Raw genomic sequence first — 16,086 nt, 5'->3', positions numbered from 1 at the left:
GCCCCACCTTAAGGTTTTACTAGGCAAACAAATGCCCATACCTTCAAGACATGCATGGCAAAAATGAGTTATGGTATAGAATTTTTACAAATCGCCCATGAAGACCCACTTTGAACTTCCACTGTGCACCAAGTCTTGTACAGCATTGCATTAACATACAGTCAAGTGATTAAATTTTCAGATGCAAAACTTTTAATTCACCTTGAAATAGAGCAAAAGGGTTTTGAAGATATTTCTTTTTGAGCCACAATGTTACAAAGAACAGTACAGTGTTATATATTGACATAACCTCTAACTTGGCCATGACTTTGAGGCACATTTTCGCTTACCCCCTTGTGGTGTTTGCGGAACAAACAGAGGCTGGATTTGACAACACAACGTTTTAATCCGCCATTCTAGATGGTCTCTTCTATTCAAGCACATGGTCACTTCCAAATCAGGAAATACCATATATGGACATACACTACATCCCTCCCTAACTTAATAAAGAGCTCCACAAAGTCTAATAAAAAAAACATATGAACTAATCTTGGCTCTTTCAGTTCAATGTCTCAAAACAAATGAATAAAATGTCGACAATTGATACACGATAAACAGTCTTTAGAGTTCAGTCACTTTTGGCAAATAAAGTCCTTCATCCACTCAGGGCTCTCTCTTTTTCTGACTGGACGACTATCTGGCTTTTCTGGAACTGCAGAAGGTACAGTTTGTCTTTGGGAATCCGGCTGAATTCCATCCATCGAATCTTGCTCGAAACTAGCTCCTTCTTTGGGTGTGTCAGTTGTTTTTGACGGAGCCGGGGGCCCAGTTCCTGAAGCACCTGGGTCTACAAACTTCTTCATGTGACCAGTATTCCTCATTTTACTTTGGCCAGAAGAATTCTCAATGATAACTGCATTTCCATTCTTCTCTACTACTCGATATGGCTCGAGCTCAAATGTTGGTGACAACTTGTTCTCGCGGTTCTGACGTAGCAGGATCATGTCGCCCTCTGCAATGTCACTTGTTGTGGCATGTCTCTTTGAGTCAGCATACTCTTTCTCTCTTAGCTTCCTGCGAGCATACCTTTCTCTGAGAAGAATTTGCCACTCTGCTTCAGTAGCCTGATCATGAGAAGGTTTAACCTGTGGCAACTTATCTCTTAACTTTCTGCCCATAAGGAGCTCAGCTGGAGATAGTGAAGTGACTGTATGGGGAGTGCTGCGATACTGGAAAAGAAAGTCTTGTACTTCTCTCTTCCAATCTTTGCCTTGTAGTTGTGCTATTCGGATTGCCTTCAGGAGGGTTTTGTTGAGCCTCTCTACTTCGCCATCACTTTGAGGCCAATATGGGATGCCCTTCTTGTGATCAATCGATAAGTACTCGAGGAATCCTTCAAATTCTCGTGAAGCAAACGGTGGACCATTATCACTTCTGAGGGTTTCAGGCAAACCATGAGTGCGAAACATGCTCTCCATGCATTTGATCACATTTCCTGCATCTGTCTTGGTCAGAAAAGCTATTTCTGGCCACTTAGAATAATAGTCAACTACAACGAGCAAGTGTCCCTTCTTTGGAATCTCTACTAAGTCCACAGCAATTTCACTCCATGGGCCTTGAGGCAGTGGTGTTGACCTTATTGGTTCTGGCTTTGGTCTGGGTCCAACCAGCTGGCATGGGTAGCAGGCTCGGATTAACTTTTCAACTTGTTTGTCAAGGTCTGGCCACCATACTTTCTCTCTTAATCGAGATTTCGTTCGCACCATCCCTTGGTGACCCTCATGAGCCAGTTGAATGGTCTGGTTCCACAACTTTTCTGGAATGACAACTTTGTTTCCTCTCATAACCAGCTGTCCCATTATCCAGAGTTCATTTCTAACAGCTTTGTAGGTTGTTCCTTGGAGTTTCGACCAATCACCAGAAGTTATGGCATGGCGAACCAGTTGCAGGGTAGGGTCTCACTCTGATTCTCTCTCAACTTGGCGGGGTGCTAATGCTGCAGGTATGGCATCAGCAACTATGCTGTGTGCATATTCTTCTGTCTGCTTGATGGCTGCATCAGGAGTACTATCTACTGGCAATCTGCTCAATGCGTCAGTGGCGTTTTCTCTGCCAGGGATGTGTCTGATGCTAAACTTGAACTGCTGCATGTATAACAACCATCTTTCAATTCTGGCTGAAGGTGGTTTTGAATGTGGACCAAACACAGTGACCAGCGGCTTATGGTCAGTGCAAATTTCGAACTCATTTCCATGGATGTACAGGAAGAACTTCTCACAGCCCCACTTCACCGCCAGTGCCTCCCTCTCAAACTGAGAATATCTGCCCTCGGGTGGAGTTAGTTTTCGGCTAGCATAGTGTACAGGTCTGTACAGGCCATCAGCTTGCTTTTGTTCCAAGACAGCTCCGATACCTACTGGTGAGGCGTCTGTGGTGACACGGGTCTCCGCTCCTTGTTTGAAGAATGCCATGACTGGTGCCTGCGTCAGCTGCATTTTGACTGCTTGGAAAGCCTTCTCTTCAGCAGTGCCCCATTTCCATTTGGCATGTGATTTGGTTAGATCCCACAGTGGGCTGGCAATGATTGCGAAGCTTGGAATGAACCTTGAACAATATTGTGCCAAACCAAGGAAGCTTCGCAGCTCTGACTGGTCCTTTGGTCTTGGTGCTTGCACAATGGCTTCAACTTTGTCACCAGATACTTGTAATCCCTCGTCAGTTAACACGTTACCAAGGTACTCCATGCTATTCACGCCGATCTGGCACTTTTCATAATTCAGTGTTAAGCCACTCTCTTCTAATTTCTTCATGACTTGATTCAACCTTTCGTCATGTTCTTCTTCAGAAGCGCCAACTACACGGATATCATCATGAATATTGTGAGCGCCAGGGCAATCTTTGAGTATCTGCCAGATGATGTGTTGGAACTTCTCAGTGGCCATATTGACACCAAATATCAGACGTTTGTAGTGGTAAAGACCATTAGGTCCTGCAAAAGTGGTAATGTCTCTTGACTCTGGAGCAAGTTCTACTTGGTGAAATGCCATGTTCAAATCTAACTTGGAGAACACTTTTGCCCCTGAAATTTCTTGCAGTGTCTCTTCAATGGTAGGCACAGGGTGTTTTTCTCTTAATATCGCTCGATTGGCTTGTCTCATATCTAAACATATGCAAACATCACCATTTGGCTTTTCGACACTAACAAGGGGGTTAATCCAACTTGTTGGACTGTTCACTTTCTCTATCACATCAAGCTTCTCAAGTTCCTCTAGTTTGTCAACAACCTTTTGTTTCCTGCTGAACGGAATTCTTCGCATAGCTTGAGCAACTGGGGTGACACTTTCATCTACGTGCAGTTTTAATTGGAAATTTCTCAATTTTCCAAGACCAGTAAACACTTGAGGGTACTTTGCCTTAAGGGCAGCCTTCTTATCAGTAACATCTTTGAGTTGACAAGCGTTCACAGAAACACCCACTTTCAAGACACCTAATTCTTCAGAAGAGCTCCTGCCCAGCAATGTGTCTGCGGAGCCTGGCATTATGAAGAACTCAGCTTTCAACGACGTTTGTGTATTAGGTACACTAATGTTCAACATGCATTTTCCTCTAAGCTTTAACGGCTGCTGAGATGCATAAGCATAAACTTTCCTGTCAGTCTCTAACAACTCTAGCTTTCCATTGGACACTTTATCAAACACTTGCTCAGACATTAAGTTGCAGGTAGCACCTGAGTCTATGATGACATTGACAGGTTCACTTTCAATCATAAGAGGTAAAGTGTTTGACTCACCATCTGAGGTGCTAAAGACATAGAATCCATCATCTTTACTGACTTCGCTTCCTTCCACGTCATCTTGGTCAGGCTGGTCGCCTATGGTTCATACGCCTTCTCGTTTTCTTCCAGATTTGCCTCTTCCTTTGCCACGTTTATCCTGTTTCGTGTGACAACAGACCTCCATGTGCCCACGTTTTCCACATTTGCTGCAAGTATGGTTACGAGAAACTTTACAATCTTTCGCCATGTGACCTGTCTTATCGCATCTCCAACATTTGCCTTGCCATGGCTGCTTGCTCTTCGCTCCTTTATCGCCCTTACTTCGGTCTTCCCAGGTACGATTCACAGTTTCTTCGCTTACGAGAACCAAGGCATCCTTATGGTGATAGGTGCTCACGATTTCCAGAAGTCTGGTCAGACTAAGGTTTTCTTCGCGGTAGAATTTGCCCTTCAGTTCCTTATTCGTGATATGCGAAATCACAATATCTCTCACCTGGTTATCTTCTTCTTCACCATAGTCACAGTGTTCCGCTAAACTTTTCAAACGCGTAACGAAGTTGTTGATCTTTTCACCCGGATTCGGCTGGCTGGCAAGCAGTTTTTGTCTCGCTAGAGGTACGTTCTTCTTCACTTTGAAATGGTCCGAGAGACACTTCATCGCTTTATCGAACTCTTTGTTGTCTCCTCGCACTTCAGCTGAATACGTTTTGAAAATTTCATGGACTCCAGGTCCTGCGAGATGTAGAAGTAGAGCTCGCTTTTGCACTTTGTCTTCAACCCCCGAAGCTGCCACAAATAGTTCGAACTCAGCTTTCCACTAGTCCCAGCGTTGAGCCAGTGTGGCTGGTTCCCCAATGCAGTCGAAGGGAGATATGCACGGTAATCCACTTAATGTGACCGCCATCCTCGTCGCCAAAATGTGGTGTTTGCAGAACAAACAGAGGCTGGATTTGACAACACAACGTTTTAATCCGCCATTCTAGATGGTCTCTTCTATTCAAGTACATGGTCACTTCCAAATAAGGAAATACCATATATGGACATACACTACACCCCTCATATGGCATCAAATGCCCCACCCCAACAATCACTGGAGTCAATTTCTCATGTGACCTTGCTGAGCACATGAAATTGTGCACCCAGGATGTACCTGGTAGGGGGGGGGGGGGGAGGGGGTGTTGATGTCTAAATTTGATCAATGCAGATTAGAGCACTTAAACTCTAAAGGTTAGCACAATAGACTTGATCATTGTGTCACATTAAGGTCCTATCTTGCCTGACGAGATATCTCTTTTTTTTTGCATACTATAATATATTTAAGCAATAGACCACAAGTTTTTATGGTTTATAGGCTGATAAACCATGCCGTGTGTTGGAAGAACACTTGAAGAATTCATGCCTCACGAGCCACAGGCGAGTGATTTAGGAATTCTTCGAGTGTTCTTCCAACATCCCAAGTGGTTTATCAGCCTATAAACCATAGAAACTTGTGGTCTATTGCTTTTATATAATAATTCAGAAGACCCGTGAAATTTCCATGAGTTTACTGGCACAATAAACCATAGCTGATTGACCAATCAGAGCGTGCGCATTCATTTAATTATTACATAAAATAATATAATTATTGCTAGCTCTGTTTTTATTATTTTTGGAAATTTTAAAATTAATAATTTTACTACAATTTCTACTTTGCACGTGTAAAATCAATTTTTCATTTGGACGTTACATCAGAACTTTGGACTTCAAGAAAAAGTACTTGAAGCTAGCTTATAAAATAGTAACACTAATTTTTCCAGGTGAAATTTCTGTCAGTTCACTACTGAAAATGGCAAAACCAATCAGGTTCTTGGTCCCTGTCAGATCAAATATTTTTAATTGAATTGAAATATTGAAGAAGTTGCAGACTATTAGACCAACAAAACGTTTTTTGCATACTGTTTAATAATTTACTGCATCCATCCGAATCTGCCACCTTAAGCTCTCTATAAATTTGGTATCCTATTTGCACCATAATTAACATCCGAAAGAAATGTGGAGCCTCATTTACTAACAATCACTAATTCACCCTCTTAAAAGCACTCTCGGATATGTGCGTACTTTGGTCACAACTGCCCAATGTTTGAATGAATTCATTGCGGGAAAACAATGCATTTCTATTTTGGTTGGAAAAGAAAATTTTTCGAAATCTTTCAATTCACGCTTTTAAAATTAATTAGCATTCGCAAACACCTGTACGTTTCATTAGAGCTGTCATGAGGTTTACTCATAGAGATGTCTGCTGTTTTCAAGTATAAAAGTTATCACTGATAACAGCATAAAATATGAACATAGAATGTCAAGCGGAGACCAGCACGCCAGTAACTTATTCAGAACAGTAAAAGCTTTCTTTCATTATTAGAGCTCATCTGTTAAAATGCTTCGCACCTTCTAAAAAATATGTTTCGCGATTCCAGCTAAAAACCAGAATTAAAATGATTACCAATATCATTTGACTTTCTTTTTGAAGAAAACAAGCCACAAAAACGAGCTGCAGGAAGTAATAACAGGATGCCACATGATACTGATCGGAGTAAAGAGCTCTTAACTCAACGGAAGTTACGTTCGCGTACATATTTATGTTATGAAATTACGGTCTTAAAAACTCATACCTCGTCCCGAGCATCGATTTCAATCGCTGTTCCCTCTTGGAGGTTTGCATTCCACCCCAGTAGATTCGACAAACATTCTGCTCTGGTTTTGTCAACCGATGTCTCACCGCGCCGGTAGGTTGAACAAATACAGTGCAGTGCATTTTGGCCAGCGCCATTTCGAATATTGGGGTTCGCTCTTTCCTCCAAGAATTCACGTATAAATGCTTTCATGGCGTGCATTGCGGCAAAATGGAGAGCTGTATTGTGACCATGATTCACTCCAAAGCTGTAATTCGGGTCAAGGTTTCTCTTGATGTCAGGGTTCTTGAGATAAATGTGCATGGCTTCGACTCCTTCTCCGCGTTGAAGGGATTTGCGAAATTTCGATGTAGAACTTCCCATTGGTAAATTAAAATCAGTGTAGATATCCCGAAACGAAGTAAAATTAAGACAAAATAAATCCAAAGAAAAACAAAACAGCTGCTAATATCCACAAGTCTTGCGGGTTTCTCTGGGACATGTAGAACTTAGAAGAGTTATCCAAAGTACAAAACGAAACCTTTAAGATCAAGCTCCGCGTGATAAACTATGAAGTCACCTGGTGGCTGGCAAAAATCAGTCGACCATGAGCTTTCATTTTCCACACATCCCTTACTTGTTCGCTTCGTTGTCAAACAAGTATTTCTTTCTTTTTGACGTCCTGTTGTCGAAAAATAGCGATAATACAGTCCAAACAAAATAACAGTGAAGAACAGAAAACCAAGGAACTCTTTGTTTTGGAAAACTTCTGTTTCTCTCTATTTTACAGAAGACAGCCGCTGACTGCCAAAGACTCTGCAGTATAGCCTCGATTTCAATGTAACCAAGATGGCGGTGTGGCTTCGTCAAAGTTTTGCCAATGTTAGTGCAGTTGGTGGTAGTATTTTATACAGTTTTCATGGATTAATTCCATCAGCTACCCTTCCGAGTAAGTTCATACATATTGATGACCTGGATGATTAAAATAGTTGTCCTAGCTGCTTGAAATAATCAGGCAATCAATGGATCGGCCGCCATGCAAAACTGCTAGCAGTCTATCCATGCTGGTATTTTCAAAAGCTAGGCCATCAAGTTTGAAGTTAAAAGGAACTTTTACGTTTTTTAGAGGTCCAGAAATTAAGGGATTTTGATGAAAAATACATATTACCAGCTATGGCTTGAGAGAAAGTGAGAAAGCAATTTATGTTGTGCTGTTTTTGTGTGAACCTGTGGCATCCATGAAAAGATCATTGCCCGGGGGGCACTCCCATACAAAATGACAGGGGTGCTCATCGTACCTTTTAGGGGTTGAAAAATTGTTTTGGTACCTCTTTGGGTCTTTAGCTCCAAAAGCTCCATGATGGCAGCTTTTGCAGTACCTTTTAGGGTATTGAGCCAAAAAAAAAAAAAAAATGACAGAAGATAATGTGTTTTATTAGAATTGGTACCTTTTAGGGGTGAAAAAATTCAAGCCACACCCACAAAACAGGATCTTGATACCTCGTAAGGGGTTCTTTTTAAAATTTTTGATGAGCACCCCTGTCCTTTTCATGTGGGAGTCCCTCCCCCTGGCATCATTGCATTTATTTAATGATAATGTTGTGTATTTGTATTTTGACATGAAGATCTATTGACAAGATCATTTAAGACCTCAACACCTTTGGAAAAATTTTATCTGAAACATCATTACCTGAAGAAATGGGGAAGAAGAGATATGAAGCGGAGAGCATTGTATGAGCAACATGAAATGGAACGAAGCAACTTGAGATATGTAAAGAAAAATGACATATTACCTTCTGCTGTACGAAAGAAAGCTGCTGAGGATTTGGAAAACCTTCCAAGAGACAGCTCGATCACGCGTGTGCGTAATCGTTGTGTTTTGACTGACAGGGGGCGAGGTCTTGTGGGAAGATACCGTATTTCAAGAATTATGTTCCGCCATTATGCCGACAAAGGTTTGATTGCAGGGATGCAGAAGTCGACGTGGTAAAAGTCAGTGACGAATGTATACTGTACAAATGTGTGAAACTCTAATTGACTTAGTTTGATCTTCAAAAGAGTTTTGGTTACAACAGGGCTTGAAAAAAGTGTCGTCCGGTCATCCGGGGCAAGCAGATTCTCCTTCTGGGCAAGTAACTTTTCACTCTCACTTACCCAATGGGCAAGGGATCAGGCATTTTGTCTGCCAACTAAATCATTAAAAGAGCAAACTAAGGCTTGCCCAGGGCAAGCAAAATTTTAAAGCTTCTTGTCCCAAGAGCAAGCTGGAATACAAGTTTTTTTCAAGTCCTGCTACATATTGTCTTTTTCATTGCTACATATACACTGGTATCTCATTAATCAGGTTACCAACAGACCACAAAAGTCTGGCTGTGTCAATGGGGTGGCAGTATTTAAGGGGTTCTTTAAATAAAATAATGACTGACTAAGCTTTTGTTTGGGCCAGAATAGAGCGACAGTTATAACGAGGTGGCCATATTAACAAGGTGGTCATAACTCTGGGTTCCACTGTACTTACCTTTTGAACTCAAACCTCAAACAAACTTCAAAATAATAGTAAAGGTCAGCACACATGAGGAGACTAGTCCCTGCAACCAATCCCCTGAAGAGTTTACATGAAGCGATTGGTCGCAAGGACTTGACCCAAGAACAGTTCACACGAAGCGTTTTGAGGAACAAGTCGCAGGGACTTGTCCCAAAATTTCAAACCAGTTTGAATTCGTGGGACTACTCGCAGGGACCAAATTTTAGTCCCTGCGACTAGATTTTATGGTAAAAATGGCTAATGGGACTTGTCCCCGTGACTAGTTGCAGGGACCAGTCCTCTCATGTGTGCTGACCTTAACTGTTTGCTTAGGTAGAAAGACTTAGTGGTAAAAGTGAAACAAAAGGGAACAAGGATGCTTAACATTGGAAAAGATTGAGACATAATGTTATCGTCATGTACTCTTGATTCGAATTATTATTTTTGCCTTAATTTTTGAAAGAATTGTCATGAGTGGTATGACTTCTTTCAGGGTCAAGTCAAACACCTTGGTTTATATAAAAACTCAGAGAGTGGAGCCAGGTGATATTAGAATTGAGCCATGGACAATTTGTTTGTGAGAGTTAATATTTCACCCATTAAATACAACATCATTTGGCCAAATTCAGGTTAATTGTGGTTTGTAGAATGTACAACAATGTTAAAGATAACTTATTTTAGAGTCCAGTGCTCCCTGCTATGACCTCCCAGACTTAAATAAGTTCCCCCCCCCCGGAAACTCCCTTATATGGGCCATATAGGTATGTGCGACCCCAAAGGGTATGGTTTTTCAGCCGTTTTGGTCATAAAATAGGGTATTGACTTCGGCCATTTTGGTCATTAATAGGGTATGGTCTTTGCACTCTTGTCTAAGTTGAACTGGATATGTTTTTAGAAGAAGCTATTATTTCATCATTATCGATAAGACCATCAACAAAAGCTATTCATGAATTATGTTTAGGGCAACTGTGCCAGCCACAACGGTCATAAATAGCATATCAAATTTTTGGTGAGGTCATAAATAGGGAAGGGAAAATTGCAGATTTTGGTCATAAATAGGGTAAGGGTTTTGGGAAGTGGGCTTGTTGCAGCAAGCAATGGACACTTCACAAACCTCCGCACAGATGTCTCATCATCAAGAAATTTTAACAGTTGATTTTGGTGCATCTGTCTGTGTAACTGGTTAGGCAAACTTGTTTCCAGGGCCACCCTTCTCTGTCACCCAAAGTCAGAGGCCTGGAGCTGACCAAAACATTTCTCGGAGCGATGTTGCTTTAAAAAAACGCATAAAACCTGTTAATAGCAGGTGGAGCACGCTTTATTTCCAGTCTTTAGCGAATAATAATTATTTGTTGACTGAATTGATTTTAATCTCCTTTTGCGTCAAATGGAATAATGGAATTATTTAAATTTCCAGGGCTATAAACTGTGTGATTGTTGTTGATGCACTGTATAAAAAATTTAAAGAGGTGATTTAAGTAGTCACGTTCTTAGCTTAAAGCAATTTTGAAAGGCAAACCACTTAACCCTGAGGTATCATATGTTTGAAATAATTTGAATAGCCAGTTTCTCCCTTGTTGGATTTTTGTTTCTCCCCGACATGTACAGAGATTGAACATGCATCATGATTTCTTATGGCTGCCTGATACTTTACCACAAAATTCTCAACTCTAACATTAAAAGTTAGTTAATGCAACAAGTATAGAAAATTTATATTGTTAATTGTTTTGATTTTTTTTGGAAATTTTCAGAAATTTTATAAATCCGTAATTTTATGACTTCCGTGCGAAACTTACATACGTGCAGGATTTTCATTAAAAGATCTAGTTTTGATGTTGAACATTTTAATTCCAATTTTTTTCGGATCTCTGTAATAACAAGTGTATAAAATATAACATTCTTCATCAAAACATTTGACGCACGTGATATTTGCCATGTCATGTCACTAATTATCTTATTTGGAAAGGAGTGCTAGCCCGTAGCGAGCTATAAAGTGCCTCATCTGTCAAACTGGCTAATACAAAAAACAATTCGCGAAACATTTTTAATATCAAATTCGTTTCAAGTTAAATACACTATTTACAAAAGTAAGGGAAAATTAGTGAACGACCGCGTGAAATTCTTATAACCAGTCCTCATCGAATAACCACAACACGCATATCTTTTGGTCTGTTTTCTGTTGTTCGATGCAACTCGGATATTTCTGGGTTTTCACAATCCAGTGTCAATCGAGTTCGTTTGTTCAGAAGTTTGTGAGTTGATTTCCTTCACAGTGACGGTCGGCCATCGCATTACAAGCGCTTCCTCGTAAGTTGGTGGCGGAGTAACGGGTCCGTCTATATCCTCTGTCCAGAACCCCTCGTTCGCAGTAGAGTTACTTACTTCATCAATATTGTTAACAACAGACAGAAATTCTGGCAAGCCCGTGGCAGAATCTTCAGCAAATGCCTGTCGATGAGGAATATGATTATAAGCAAGTACGGGAGCAGGAGATTTTTCCAAATCCGCCGCGGGAATCGCCGAAACAGCGACTTGCGGTGCTAAACTATTTTCCGTTCCCTTGCAGCACAATGACAATGCAATAAGTAGAATTCCTAACAGAAATAAAACAGTCGCTAAAATCCTCATGACTTTCACCATAGATTGATCTTCTGGTTTCGTCTCACAGCCGTCGCAATCTCCAAATAAAATGTACGTGAGACTGGCGAGAACGAAACAAGCGCCAATGCAAACAAATCCAAACACGATCGCCGCAATATGAAGTCCTTTCTTGCATTTTGCTGATCTCAGAACACGCAAAACTCTTGATTGAGAAGTTGTGGTGCTTTCCGACATGACTGAAGATCCACGCTGTATACGACTGTGTTAATCAAGAGTTTTTCTCTCTTTAAGAAGTTTTCTGACACAGTTTGTCTTCCCTAAGACATTACGTGATGTCCAACAAATACGGAATGAGTCGAATCGCCGGAAGTTTGATTTGTATAATCTTCTGTTTATTTCAATTGACGCAGCATCACTCATGCGTGACCTCACGTACAAAGTAATTAGTGAAAATGGCAAGACAGCATTTTAATTCTGCAGAGGAGAGGCAAAATTTTCACGTTTTTTTGGACTGGCGCCTCTTCGCCCAACTCTAAAACTGTAATCAGCGCAGAAAAAGTTTTAAATTAAATTAGAAAATCTGGAGTTTCATTTTTCCTCCCCCACCCATCGATAGCTCTTCTACCGTGGTACACAATGCCCGTCTCTACATGAATGACCATGATGACCTCTAGACTTAGTAAACAGCATGTTTCACTACAAAGGAAACTAAAGGAACATACATATACCCTTTGATCGAAAGTTTAAAAAAACATGGTTATTTCAAGAACTCGAGAGATTTGGAATTATCGCGAAATACGGCAATAACAACAATTAAATGTCAATTGTTCATAAAATTTACCTGCGCAGCTTGAAAAACAGTTTTATTTCATGTGATACAACTGATTTGCGACCTTGGAAATTGAAATTTGTACAATAAACGTATTTTTTTCTGCGATAGCAACGACACAACCTTAAACCCTAGAACTCTGTACACCGTGTGAAGCAATCAATTTTCCGCCCAAAACGTGTAATATCTTTATCTGAGCGAAGGACAAATTCAAGGTAAAGTATTTAAAGGTTTCCTTTTTTGGCTTCCTGTATTTTTTAAACAAGGAAACTCCTTTCCGACGGGAAAGCTGAAGCTCGCGGCAAATAAACCATGGAGGAATTAAATGGGAGTTATTTCCGTGTAGGTTGAAACAATGATTTGTTTTCAAAAATTCCCAAAAATATTTATCTCTTTTCGGTAACTTTACAAGTCGGCAAGTTACAAGAGTGAAAATATCGAGAAGAAACTAATACGTCTTTAACATAGACAGCCCTGTTTTAGGACGTACAAAATTATCTCTGATTATCTACAATTCAAAGGAAACCGCAGGTCTTGAGAGAATTGTTTAATAGGAAAGAACTTAACAGCAATATGGTTAACCACTATAAAATGACACAAGAATAAAGGTATTTTCAAAGACGAGGGAACATTGAAACGACAAACTTGAATGTACGTTTTGCATCGGTGACGTGCATTTTTTTTTCAGAAATATTATATTACAGGAAATACGTGTTAACCTTGAAAGGAGTTTTAGCATTCACCTGGGCAATAAGAAATTTTCAGGTTCGATTTTCATAAAACCCTTCCCGAAAGTTCGATTGCATCAAAATTGGAATCACTGCGTGTTTAAATTTAAATGTGTAGACGTCATGAAGATTTATAGCAAGGTATTTTGAGACACGATTTGACTTCGGTGAGCCGGCGTGACTGTCTGAGAAATATAACAAAGGCTTTTCAAAGGTTCCTAGCCGTAGAAGACAGAGCGAAAAAATAAGCCTAATATTTCTCTCGGTTTTCAGCTGAACTTGGTATCGAGTTTAATAACTGTGGAATCTGTTTTCACCGCAGAAAATCTCCGCTTCTTTAACGCTTGATCAAGTACGATAAGACCTGACGATTTTCCATTGTGGCGGTGCCGACTTGAAAAACGGAAGGGTCGAGAATTACTTCCTTTAGTAATATCTTAAACAATCAGGAACAATTTCTTTAGATTGCAATGCTGTTTTGAGACTTGAGTTTAACGAGTTAATTGAAACTGAAGACACGAATTATCTTAAATTTAGACTTAAACTTAAATTTAAATTCAATTTAAACTGAAAAAACGAATTATCTATGTCAGCTGTATAAAAGTCTGCTATGATAAAAACAGATAATTCATTAAAACGAGAACTTTTTTCTTAACTGTTCCTTCCGGTCGTTGAATTTGTCTGAGCAAGATTTCAGGTTTTTCAACTGAGATTTCCCTGGACTTGCTCCATATGCTGTGAGGGTGAAAATGAGGTTAGCCGTGAAATGGGCCAAAAATGTTGCCGTAAGGCGTAAAAAATTGGAAAATAGTAATAAAACAAATTGTAAAATGTTAACAAAAGATGTTAACGTGAAGCAATGTCAACCACAAAAGTAGAAGTCTCCTGCAAGATCTCTTTGTCAAGACTATAGTAAGCTATCTTAGTCTTCAATTCTTATGATTATACCTTCCCCATCCAAGATGGTCCTGAAACCTTATACATGTTTTACAGTAATCAAAATAAACAATATTACATAAATTTCTAAGATTTCTTTAACCGTAAGGAAAATAAATAACCGTTAGCCGTGAAAAGAGCAAAATATTGGTCGTTAACCGTAAAAGCCACTACCTCTTTCGGCCGGTACCTTTGTTCAGTCTTGTGCACCTACAGGATTTGCACATTATCATGTCAAATGGCATGGAGTGCTCTATTGCATGACGCAGCAGTTTACGCAGCAATTTTGCATGATGCAATAACACGAGTACGAATATCAGAGCTTCACAGAGCGTGAAACTGTGGATAGCTACAAAAATAACTTGATTGTGATTGGCTGAGAGCAGGCCAGTTCATCGTTCATTTGCGCTGTATTGTAAACCTCGATGTTCTTCGTTATATAATATTAAAAGAGTAATGGAGCGTTTCCACTCACGTGGCCAGCACCCGTGCAAATTTATTGGAACAAAGGAAGTGTTTACATAAGGAAAGAGTTCAACTCCGAGAGATTGGTTCGGTGCACCAACATGGCTGCCGTTTCACTGTTTTGGAACATCAATATGGCCGCAGTGACGTCATTGTGAAAAGCCACTACCGTAAGGACACACTAACAGGTACTCGGGTGAATGCAAGTGCAATTAAAGACTAACACTACTCGTGATATTAGAAAATTCTTTCATATAACGTTCGCCTTAAGGCTCGTGATATTTTGAGAGTATTTTCGAATAATATTAGTGGTGTAAAGTCTTAAATTGCACTCGCATTTAGTCGATTACCTGTGCGTTTTATGTCGCCGGCCACGCAATTTTTTTAAAACGAATCATGCTGTTTAATAAACATATGCTTATTCATCGGAAGAGCTAAACCCGAGTATTAAAAATACCTAATGATTCAATACAACTTAATTCTACAGCTTTGTACTCAACACAAAACCATTAATACCATTGATTATGTGAATACGCCAGTGACGTCAATAACTTGCCCTGTCACGATAGGCTTCACTGCTCATAAGGGACGAACCATTACTCTTTGAGGGGAGTGGGGTGGGGGTTGGGCAATTCCAAAAAAAAAAAATGCTTCCTGTAAAGCAAAACCGGCTGGAAAAAAAAAAAAAATCGTGCAATGGGAACCATGGGAAATAAATTCGAGCAAGTGCTTTCTACTATCCAAGTCCTGTGTTTGACTTGAGAAAGAATCTTGCTCAAGCTATTGCCCACCAAAAAATGAATCATGCACAACCTAAAGGTGAGAAGAAAAATTTCATGCCCCAGAAAATTGCCCAACGACCCCCCACCCCTCCCCCCTTTCCCCCTTCCCTCTCATCAAACAGCACTGAAGATGCACGTCGAGCATGATCCTTCGTCACGGGTTATGAAATCTAAGGTACGGATAGTTCAGTTTAGTTTCCTTAAACAGAAATCAAGCTGGGCCAGATTTTAGTCTGTTGAGTGCATTCTCGTCCCCAGAGGCCGCGCTCCTTTCGGTCAGCACCAAGAGTCGCGACCTCTGGCCGGACCCGATTTTCTGAGCATGCGCAGAGTTTTCGTTTCGAATTCTCAGCCAATTAGCTGGATTTGTCAGATTTGACGGGAGGTCCGTGAATCGCGGACTTCCGGTGTTGAACCAGCCCCGAGGTCGCGATTCTTAGTACTGACCAAAAGAAGAGCGGTCTCTGCAGACGAGAATGCGTTGAGTGTAACTCGAAATAAAAAATAAAAAAGCGCGAGAGGGAAATGGCCAGACCAGAGCGAGATATGGAGGTAAAAAAAGGACTACTGAAAGCTATCATCGTTCCTAGAGGCCACAATCCTTTTGATTAGCACCAACCTCTGGGAGAAATCGCGGGAAGGTGAGCCAGCATTAGTTACCGCCGTTACTCTCTCCATGTATGTTCAGGTGAACTGGTATTGAATTCGAACGTATGTGCACAATTAAAGACAGGATTTTTACTTCGTCGGGGTCGGGTCCAGAGCGTTCCGAGAACGCGCGGGCTCGACCCGAGTTTTTGAGCGTGCGCAGAGTGTTGA

General features: G+C 40.6%; 3 protein-coding genes across 4 annotated transcripts in view; 1 reads left to right on the top strand and 2 right to left on the bottom strand.

Moving 5' to 3' along the window:
* Positions 1-7,158, bottom strand: part of LOC145470227 (ankyrin repeat and IBR domain-containing protein 1-like) — a 30,112-nt gene extending 22,954 nt beyond the window's left edge. For both annotated transcript variants that reach the window (XM_081454056.1, XM_081454057.1), the window contains exon 1: positions 6,403-7,158. In XM_081454056.1, coding sequence (XP_081310182.1) covers positions 6,403-6,786 — 384 coding nt within the window. In that variant the 5' untranslated portion in view covers positions 6,787-7,158. The remainder of the gene's footprint in view (positions 1-6,402) is intronic.
* A 77-nt stretch (positions 7,159-7,235) lies between these two features.
* On the top strand, positions 7,236-10,002 carry LOC145470232 (small ribosomal subunit protein uS14-like). Its single transcript, XM_081454062.1, has 2 exons — positions 7,236-7,351; positions 8,028-10,002. The coding sequence occupies exons 1-2, from the start codon at positions 7,252-7,254 to the stop codon at positions 8,390-8,392; spliced, it is 465 nt and encodes a 154-aa protein (XP_081310188.1). The 5' UTR covers positions 7,236-7,251; the 3' UTR covers positions 8,393-10,002.
* Positions 10,003-10,609: 607 nt separating this feature from the next.
* LOC145470230 (uncharacterized) lies at positions 10,610-12,309 on the bottom strand. The gene has a single exon (XM_081454060.1). The coding sequence runs from the start codon at positions 11,759-11,761 to the stop codon at positions 11,138-11,140; it is 624 nt and encodes a 207-aa protein (XP_081310186.1). The 5' UTR covers positions 11,762-12,309; the 3' UTR covers positions 10,610-11,137.
* Between the last annotated feature and the right edge of the window lie 3,777 nt (positions 12,310-16,086).

Source organism: Orbicella franksi, chromosome 15 (assembly GCF_964199315.1).
Source record: "Orbicella franksi chromosome 15, jaOrbFran1.1, whole genome shotgun sequence".
NCBI lineage: Eukaryota > Metazoa > Cnidaria > Anthozoa > Scleractinia > Merulinidae > Orbicella > Orbicella franksi.
Note: the sequence above shows the minus strand (reverse complement) of the source record. Positions and strands in the feature narration are given on the sequence as shown.

Coding starts and splice junctions, on each gene's coding strand:
- LOC145470232 (XM_081454062.1), top strand. CDS start 7,252: ATGGCGGTGTGGCTTCGTCAAAGTTTTGCCAATGTTAGTGCAGTTGGT. Junction 7,352..8,027: donor TCCATCAGCTACCCTTCCGA/GTAAGTTCATAC, acceptor TTTGACATGAAG/ATCTATTGACAAGATCATTT.
- LOC145470230 (XM_081454060.1), bottom strand. CDS start 11,761: ATGTCGGAAAGCACCACAACTTCTCAATCAAGAGTTTTGCGTGTTCTG.